Source organism: Melospiza georgiana, chromosome 7, assembly GCF_028018845.1.
Source record: "Melospiza georgiana isolate bMelGeo1 chromosome 7, bMelGeo1.pri, whole genome shotgun sequence".
Taxonomy (NCBI): Eukaryota; Metazoa; Chordata; class Aves; order Passeriformes; family Passerellidae; genus Melospiza; species Melospiza georgiana.
In genome coordinates, this window is record NC_080436.1 from 21,587,814 (window position 1) to 21,597,428 (window position 9,615).

General features: G+C 43.3%; 1 protein-coding gene across 3 annotated transcripts; it reads left to right on the top strand.

Moving 5' to 3' along the window:
* Positions 1 to 343: 343 nt before the first annotated feature.
* LOC131085603 (cilia- and flagella- associated protein 210-like) lies at positions 344 to 8,486 on the top strand. 3 transcript variants are annotated; one of them, XR_009114667.1, is made up of 7 exons: positions 344 to 626; positions 1,362 to 1,518; positions 2,503 to 2,642; positions 2,929 to 3,121; positions 3,676 to 3,840; positions 4,525 to 5,532; positions 8,078 to 8,486. XR_009114667.1 is itself a non-coding variant. In XM_058028000.1 (7 exons), exons 1-6 carry the CDS (start codon positions 529 to 531, stop codon positions 4,624 to 4,626), a joined length of 855 nt encoding a protein of 284 aa, XP_057883983.1. In that variant the 5' UTR covers positions 344 to 528; the 3' UTR covers positions 4,627 to 4,628; positions 5,368 to 8,486. The 3 variants fall into 3 exon arrangements, 2 of the variants coding, with proteins under 2 accessions (XP_057883983.1, XP_057883982.1); XM_058028000.1 differs by having other exon boundaries at positions 4,525 to 4,628; positions 5,368 to 8,486; XM_058027999.1 differs by having other exon boundaries at positions 4,525 to 4,628.
* The last annotated feature ends 1,129 nt before the right edge of the window (positions 8,487 to 9,615 follow it).

Below are 9,615 nucleotides of genomic sequence, written 5' to 3' on the forward strand. Positions count from 1 at the left end.
CCCCGGCAACAGGCAGGCCTGGCGGGGCGAAGGTGCTTGTGAGGCGCGGCAGCGCACGGAGCCCGGCCGAGCGCCATGGCCCCGGCCCCGGAGAACCGGCGGGAGCAGAAGGACAGAAGCGGAGGCGCCATTTCAGCCTCTTACCGGGTACGGACGCTCCGCAAGGAAACGAGATGTTGAGAACAGGTTTCGGAGAAGGGTCCGGCCTCCGAGGCTGGGGGATGGCTGGGGATGGCTTCCTCCCCGCCCCTCCCCTCCCTCCGTGTGTGACGGACCGGCCGCTGCCCGCCCGCAGCTCCCCGGGGCGGGGCTGGGCGGGGCGCGGTGCCGCTCCATCTATCGCGACACAGCGCCGTCGCCCACTCAGGCGCCATTCCAGCCTCGGCGCCGGAACGCTTCCGCGGCCACCGCCTTTGAGCGGGGCGAGAGAGGGAGCCCCCATTTCCCAGAAACAGAGCCGTCGGTGAGGATCCCTGCTTCGCCTTCGGCAGGCGTTCCGTGTGCACGAGGCGGCGAAGAAGGCCGGCGATGGACCGCGATGGGCCGGACGCCATTCGGCGGGAGGCAGAGGTGGAGCGTGGCCGCTACCTGAGCCGCCGCGCCGTGGCCCAGGAGCAGCTGGCGCAGTGAGTCCGGCGGCGGGGCCCGGGAGCGGGGCGAGAGGCTTTGGGTTAAACCTCACCGGGGCAGGCCCGGCCCGCCGAAAGGGGCGGCTCTTGGGCGCTAACCCGCGTTTCGTGCCCGGGGCTCCGTGACTCACTGCTTTTGAACGAGGGTTTTAGATCATCCTCACCTCGTGGTCTGACTGACCTTTCCCCACCCTCTGTAATTCTGTTCTCCAGCTTCCGAAACGTCTCTTGCATGTCTATCCCAACACATCCAACAAGACTGGCTCAATTCTGGCACCGAGAGCAAGTGGCTGGTCCCACTATTGCTGCTTCTCCCTAGCTAGAACCCTTCCCACTTCCAGCTGGCATGGGCATCATGGCCATGTCTTGTACAGGGCTGTGGCACTGCTTAGAAGCCTGCTGCGTGCTGGAAAAGGCCGAGGTTGTACAGGGAGTGGGGCAACAATGAAACAGGCAAATCACATTCAATCTAACGTTTGAGTCCATACACTGTTCATGTTCACTTTTGCTAATATTGACTTCCCTAGTGCCCTCAGACTGGAACTGAGCTTTCGCCAAAGAATTTGGCACTAGCTTATAGAAACTTATTCTGGTTTTGATCTCTGATATTTTAGTTCAAAGTATCAGGGTTTTTTACTGTTAAAGTACCTACAGATGTGCATAATCTATATCTGTTAATTATAACTTCATGCTGCCCCTAGCTCATTTATGCACTTCCCTTTTCTGATTCAGAATAAAGGAGCACAAGGATCAAGCAGATCTGGCTAAGCAGGAAAAGAGAAGAGAAGGGGAACGAATACAGCAATCAAGCCAATTGTACCAACTAGAAATTCAGAGAGATAAAGAGAAGGATCAGGAGAAAAAAGTTGAATTCCAGAGGCAGCATCATGTAAGTAGCAGGAAAGCAGACAGTTGAAAATACATATTTCACCTTGACTGTGATGGTTGGACTCAGCCCACAAATAAACAGCATTGTGGGTAACAGGGTCTTTGCTGACAGCTTTAGGAGCCTGGGATCAAATGGCTACCCTGCCAGTTGCAGGCCATGTCTTTCCTCTGTGCTTTTGAGAAAGACCTCTTGGAAGTTTTAATGAGGCTCCTGAGCTTTGACTGTTTTACAATGGAAAAGTCTGCAAGAGTCAGCAAGGAGATTGTCCTTGACTTGAGAACTGCATTTAGGTTCCATGTACTTGCTCTGTTTTAAGGCCATTTTTCTTTGTTAGGGAGAGGGAATAGCCTGAGTATGACAATATCTTATAAACTTGATGACCTGAGTTCTGTTTCCCTGCCAATACCTGCTTGAGCAGGGAAACTGAAGTAGAGGTACTGTGTTGATTCATTACCATGTGAGGGAGTAAAAGGAGAGAATTCCCATTAAAACCCTACTTGCTTTTTTTTCTTTCATGCTCCTCACCCCAAGTACACAAATTTCCCCCCATTTCTCCCCAACCTTGTACGTGCAACAAAAGCTATACATACTGTCAAGCTGTACAAGTGCCATTTCTGAGTCATTACAAAATGCCTTATTTTGATGGTCTACAGACTTATTGTTTAAGCCCTTCAGAGTCTGCACCATATGAATGATAGGATGGGAACAGTACAGCTGGAGCCACTGGGAATGTAGAGGAGAGAATATAAAGATGCTATAAGCCCGGAGCCACAACCACATACTAATTTTACTTTTGCTGTGGTTTGTGATAAGTAGATAATAAAAATTTTCTTTTATCTCTGGGTTTCTATCTTCTGTAGCTTCTTCACTGATGTAAAGAACTCCATATTACTGGTTAGCCTGAAGTATTTGCTAGAATTTGTTTTTAGTTCATGTTTCCAAAATCTAGTTCTACATGACAATAAACGTTTTCCATTTAAACAGGAATATGTAGCTGAACAGAAAATATTTAAAGCTGAAGAGAAACAAAAAGAAGACAAAGATGATGATCGGATTAAGGCTTATATTAAAGGAAAAGAAATGATGGCTGATCTGACAAGAGAAGAAAATGCAGAGACTAACAGGTGAGTCCAGGGGTAATTTTCAGTGATAAGATTCAAACTTGCAATTTCATTTTGTGACAAACAGTGTTCTCAGTAGTTATATCATCGAGATCAGAACTTTAATACAAGCAAGTTTTCTGTAATTAAAACTTGGGAGTAGAAAGTGCAGAAAAAATGCTTACCAGTTCCAGTAGCTGTTGGGGTGGAGGTAGGATTGTTGGTGTTATTAGAAGCAACAGGTACCAATTGCCTCTCATAATCTGAGCAGATGTCCTGGGATGTTACAGTAATTCATGTTCTCTTGCAGGATGATAGAGAAGCGTAAGGACAAAGCTTTTGAACAATTAAATGCACAGATGAATGAGAAATTTAAGATTGAAGATGATCGTCTTGCTAGAGGAGCTGCAGAGGTAGAAGTTGAGTACCAAATAAAAGATAAAGAGAAAGAAATGAAAAAAAAGGCTGCTCTTGAATCCATTGAAGAAAACAGAGTCACTGTGGTAAGAAACAGGAGCTGTCCTTGTTCCTCTTTCTGTCTCTTATTCCTACTTGTGCGTAGGAATAGTGTTTGGAAATGCCAGTTTCTAGCAGAGCCTGGAGTGAGACACACATGCACGTTCTCACCAGTTGCTTTTCATTTATAATCTAGAATTTTAGAACTAAATCCTTAAGAAGGGTGCAGGCCGCATATCTGGTGATCCTCTCTTCAAAAAAAACAGACTGGGAAGGCTCTGTAATTTGTAATTTGTGCAAATTGCACTGCTTACCCCAGCTGAGGAGCCTGACCCAGACCACAGCTGCTGACTCTGGTGCCAAGCATCAGCAGGCTTCAGCAAGTCTGCTGCCACCTTTCCTGGAGTCCCCTCTCCCTTTCCCCCTTCTGTGTCGGGCACACCTCTGCCAGGGCTGCTGGAAACCCTGGGCTTGGGCACGGGGCAGCCACAGTGACCGTGCTGATCGGAGCGCTGGTTCAGGGCTGCTTCTGCACAGAGATACAACTTCCAGCTGAGCAGGCCAGCTCCTTGTTAACTCCTGTGTGTTTTGTGAACTGCAGATGAATTTAAAAGAAGAAAAGAAGAGAGAGGAAAAAGAAGAGGATGAGAAGGATCGTAATCAGTGGATGACAGAAAATGACGTCTACTTGGAAATGGAAAAAGCCAAGAAACAAAGACAGCGTGATGCAAGCATGGAAATACAGAAATTTCAGCTCCAGCAAATGGTAAATAGAAGAACTTTATACTGTCAGCTCCTTCAGAAAGAAGCACACTTCTAAATCCATAGTACTAGACCTATTGGACAGAAGAGAAGAAGGGGGGTGAGAGAGAAAGATTGCTGTGGGTGTGACGTACATATTTTGTTTGGTTTTTACCTGTGTGCACTGGAGCTGCTGATGTTGGAGAGGTGACTGTATCTATGGGCCACAGGAGGCTTGTTTGTGAAATGAGAAGGTTACTGCTGAAAACTTGACAATGCATGATACACGTTTCAGAGGTTTATGGGCCTCCTCTTGGAGCAGTAGAACAGAAGCCTCTTCCAGGTGGACTTGGCCCATATGAGTCAGGGAGGATTACTGTGAGGGCTGGTAATAAGAGATCAACAAGGACAGATCACATCCTGTCCTGTGCCATTAGGACATTTTTACAACCATGCACTGCTGTCCTCTTGTATCTTCTGGGCAGGTCACCAAAGAGCAGCAGCTAATGCTGATGTTCACTCAGCTATTCAATGTACCCTTTCTGGGGAGATAAGGCAGGGGAGAGAAGTGGGGAGGGATGATAAGTGCTAAGTTTCAGCTAACAATGCCACAGACCTTCTGTAAGCTTTTACCCTCTCTCAGCTCTACAGGATGATGATGATGTTGAGAACAAAATACTAAGCTTTGTTATTCCCTTTTCTTCATCAGGCTGAAAAGCAGGCAAGAAAAGAGCAGGAAAAGCAAGCAGACTTGGACTACAATGCTCAGAGAGAGGCTGCTTTCCATCGGGATCAAGCATTTCGGAGATAAAGGTAGCGAGTAACTGAATTGGTGCCATTACTGGATGTAACTTCTATTCTCCAAACATTAAAGGAAGGAACAAGATGTGGGCTTCCTAATTAGGACAACTGCAAGAATGGTGGAGTGGATAACCTGCAGTACTAAAACCAGTAAAAATGGGGGGGTGAGTGGGTGAAGATGGTTGATGCAATGCCCTCCTGCCTCATATATGAGCCCCCAGCTTGCTCAGGACTGAGAAAACACTTGGCATTTTGCCATGACTTTTAAAGCCTGCTTTGGCCCTCAAAGCTCTGCCTGAGGGCAGGGCCAAGAACTCTCCTCAGGGCCAGCACAGACTGTTATTGTCTTGGTCAGTCCTGCTGTGGTCTGGGCGGCTGTGCACTTTTTGGATAGAAGAACATGGCTGGGTGGAGCTGACTGACTCTGTACCCATGTCAATTAGCATGGCCCATTATTCTGTAATGTGAGCCAAAGCACAGTTAGTAGAAACAATGAAGACTTGTTTCAGAACCTCACTTCTGACCTAAAGTAAAAGACTAACATTGCTACACTATCAACTAAAAGTCACACAGAGTTCTTTCCAGCTATCTTGGAGTAGTTAATTTTGAAAATTACATATTACAGAAAGAGACATGGCAATTAACTTGTAAGATTGTCCCTCAGTACTTTTTTCCTTCCTTCACTAATGAAAAATGTATTTCCCTTCTCTCTGAGCCAGTGCTCATTTTATTACATCAAGCTTTTTTTCAGCAAGCAGAAAGAATGGAAACTTTTATAAAAGCCTTTTGATGGCAGAAGCTGGAGCCTTAAGAAGTATTGACTACAGCAGGAGTGGTGCTGAAACCTGCAGAGCTCGATAATGCTCCAAATGAATCCCTAAGTGCAAATTTGCACATGCTCACTACTATGCAATTGGTGAGTTCAATGGGCTTTTAGTCTCCTTGCACAGCAGCAAGAAACAAGGTGGATTGCAGCCTCATTTCCTACTCAGCTTCCAGAAATGTCCTATTCTGCAGATTACGTACATCTATATTTGAAGTCTACAGCCTGCTTCCATCAGGCTTCTACTCCTTTTACTTTGAACATCTACAGAAAACCCATCAAACACATTAAACTCCAGTACCAGAAAACAACATTTCAGTACATCTAGAATAAAGTGGGAATTATATGCATTTTTAAAGCATGTTGGCTAAATATAGATTTAGTTACTCAAATTCAGCATGAAAAAAATCCAGCAGCAATCATGATCTTAATTTATTCTGTTGACTCTGAGATGCACATACTTTGTATGCTTGTTTTAAATAACTAATTCTAATTAGTAATTTTCTGTAAAACCTCTGTAAAGCATAGTGTGATGACACTAGATCAGAATGGCCACAGGTGGTGCAATGTTGCTGGTAAAAGGTGTCCTGTGTAAGGCAGGAGGCTGGTCTAGCTGCTCACCAGAGTCCTTTTCAGCTGCCATTTAAAGATAGGGAGATTAAAATACAGGGAGATAAACTGCAGCTGATAAGAAAAGAAACTGTTGACCTGGAAGAACCTACTCATTGAGAGGTACCTTCATTTAATGCCTAGGGCCACTCTTGTGTAGTTATTAGCTGGAGTCATCCTTCCTGAAGGCATTTAGATGTGTAGATGATGCTTAGGGACATGAATTAGCTAGTGTTGGACTTCAGTACTGAGTTAACAGCTGAACTTGATCTTAAAGGTCTCCTCCAGTCTGAATTCTATAAAGTTTTAATTAAAAGCTAGCAAATGAGAAAATGCTTTGAGAAATACTTTGACTATTAAACTCTAATTATTGGTTTTGTTCAAAAAAGCATCCTCTCAGATATTGTTCTGCTTCAGGACATTGCAGCAGGTGAGAGTCATGATAGATATTAGCCTTATTTGAAGACCAAGACCTTAGAAATGCAAGGCAACCCCTCAGAGGGACTGAAACTGAGACCTTAAATCCAGCTGCATTTTTTCCACACTTGTGATCCAATTCTGGAAAGAGAACTTTAGTTTGAACATGTGTGCCTCCAGTGTCTGACATGGCACTCTCCCAACAGTATTTCAGCTCACACCTGTGTGGCAGTGCAAAGGTAAGAGTACTGTTCTCATGGATCTAATACAACTCCTACCTGGAAATGGAAGAGAACAGCTCTCTACAATGCCTAACATCCTAAGGGAATTTGAATTAACTAACTGTTCAGCTCTTTGCTGTTAGGTAGTCCAGGTGGACTTACTAGGTCTGTGCAAGTTCTTTTTGCATGTCTTTGCTACCAGTTAGCTCTGAGTAAGTTTTAAGAGGATACATACCTGGGAACAAATGGCCCACGAACAGAAGAGCTGGCACCGTGGGACTATTAAGGATGAACACTTTCACATCCCAATACAACTTGCTCTATACTTCTGAAAAAGAAAAAAAAAACTGTTCAAAGCTTCCTTGAAACATGTTCCTTGTCATGTTAGGTCAAATAATTTACTGCTTCAACAGCTAAATTCTTTCAGATGTCTGTTATTAACTTAGGCCTTCCTGTTACCTCTTGAATGGAAGAGTGCTGCAGCTAGTCTGTAATCTTCCTCCTTGTTCTGGCAGTGCATCCTTGTTTCTGATACTGATCTTCCTTCCTGTTCTGAAGGGTATTTTTGAGAGTTACAAAATTCACTACCTCTGAAAAGCATGCAAAAATCCCCATAATCAGTGAAGGCTAAGATGGTAGAGGGAGGTAAAGGTGAGAGATTAGAGATCATGAGACATTTTCTTTGGAATTATCTTAATTTTTTTCTGTTTAGACTGAGTCGTGGTATAGGCTTTGTTAAGCCTGTAATGTGTGAAGTCATTGCTTTCATACTACTGCACTCCCACCACTTTAACCTAAATTTCTTTTTGTTTTGGTATATCATGGTTTTTTATTACTAGATATTTAAGTGATACATGAATGGTTCAAATGTGTCCTCTGATCTGGTAAACCAGTCTCTAATAAGCAGTCTTAAAGCAGAGCAGTTTGTAGCTTGCTGACACTATTTTGTATAAACCAGCGCAACACTTTGTTTTTCTGTGGATTGTCTCAGCTCCAGATCATTATCCAGAGAAATTAACAGTTCTGGTGGGTACTGAAGGGCTTTAACATCAGCACTGCAGGTCCAGGAAAATTCAACACTGCATCTCTGATAACATAGTAATTGCACCCCCCCCACCATCCCCAATAAGTAGCATCTGGACTGACTCCTTTTCTGTGTAAAAGGAAAATAAGCAAAGATTACAAAGAAAAAGCAGCTGTACTGAAGTGTGTGTTACTGAGCAGACCAAGAAAAATCCAACAACTGGCACAGTGCACAAGGGCAAAGTTTGGAACTATCTTTGGTAAAGCTTATAAGTATTTCTGCATTAGTTTCAGCTACAATCTATCAGTGCATATACAATTCATAGAAGCTACTAATTATACACTTAAACTGTTTATTTTTTCTTCAGAAACACATATTACCACTACAGAAGCATCTAGAAAGGAGTCAGAAGCTAGCCACTCACTCCTCCCAAGTTCTGTGCCTGCAAAACCAATCAGTGCCTGAGAGCAAAAGCTAACTGTGGACCAAGTTACAAGACATGCTGTTTGCTGCAACCTGCCTATAACTCAAGCTCAAGAAACAAGTGCTATAGCTTGCAACTGTACTTGAACTAGTCTAACTTTATTATGGAACAAAGCAGTATTCTTTTCAGAAAGTCAAATGGTAACAACCAAAGGTAAACTATCAGTTCATCTGTACTGTACTCGTTGAATATTCCTGGGCCTCCAGGCTTAACTCAAACCTTCTGTTTTGACTTGAAAAAAAAAGTCTTACTCAACAAATAAAATTGGATACATCTGTCTGTAACAATATAATCCATGTTGATTGTACCTTTTTTTGGTGACAGTTTTCTACTTACTTTTACTTTGGAGAATGCAGTGAAAGGTAGAAACAGTATCTTGAGAAGTTGTGGCATTGTTTGAGTCTTTTAATTCTTTATGGGAGATGTTTGCAACAAGACTGCATCTAGCACTCCAGCTACCCTGACTACAGGAAATGGGAAAAACACTCTCCTGTCATCTCCTAAGCACTCTGCTGCCAACCAGCCAGACTGTGATGCTGCTGTAGGTGACTTTTTGATTAAAAGTTGCTTTTTCACTCAGTTCCAAACTGACTGTAAGCTGTGTTCAGTCCATTTACGTTCAGACTGAACAAACACAGTTCTTCTGTAGTGAAAACTATTCTGCTTTACATTTAGACACACACACACACAGACTTGTATTTTTTTCAAGTAAAAGACCATAGTTGGCAACAAGCAGAATTTGCAATTAGACACTAGGCCAGCTTCATTACATAGCTGCATTTTTGTATGTTACAATATAGACATAATAGATTCTCATTTGCCATTCTGTTGTAAGAAATTCTTAATTGCACCGACTGTTTGACACTATCATCTAATGTAACGTGGAATAAAAATCTAACTTCACATCGTCACTAAAAATTTATTGATCTTGGCTTAACTGAGGAGGTAATACCCTGAGATGAGATCACTCTGCCTTGTAAATCTATACTCAAAGTATCAGCATGTCAGAAGGCTGGAGGCTGGCCAAGCACATTTACCCTGAGATGAGCTCACCTGGTCAGAGCATGGTGCTAATAATGCTGAGCTCATGGGTTTGATCCTGCATGGCCCACTCACCTAAAAGCTGACCTGATAATTCTTGTAGGACCCTTCCATCTTGGAATATCCTGTGAATTTACAAACACAGACTGCACAATATGACTTATAAACAATTATTTCTCTAAATGCAGAAGATGCTAATACTGCAAGAAGCACATGTGGCAGACATGGAATACACTAACAAATAAGCAAAAAAAGCATTTATTTCTCAGAAGGGCTTTGGTACACAACTTGTACATTTCAAATCAAGAATTCATTCTCTCAGCTTACAACTAAATAATCTTCCCTGTTACAAACTATAAATTACAAAATGTCCAAAAGAC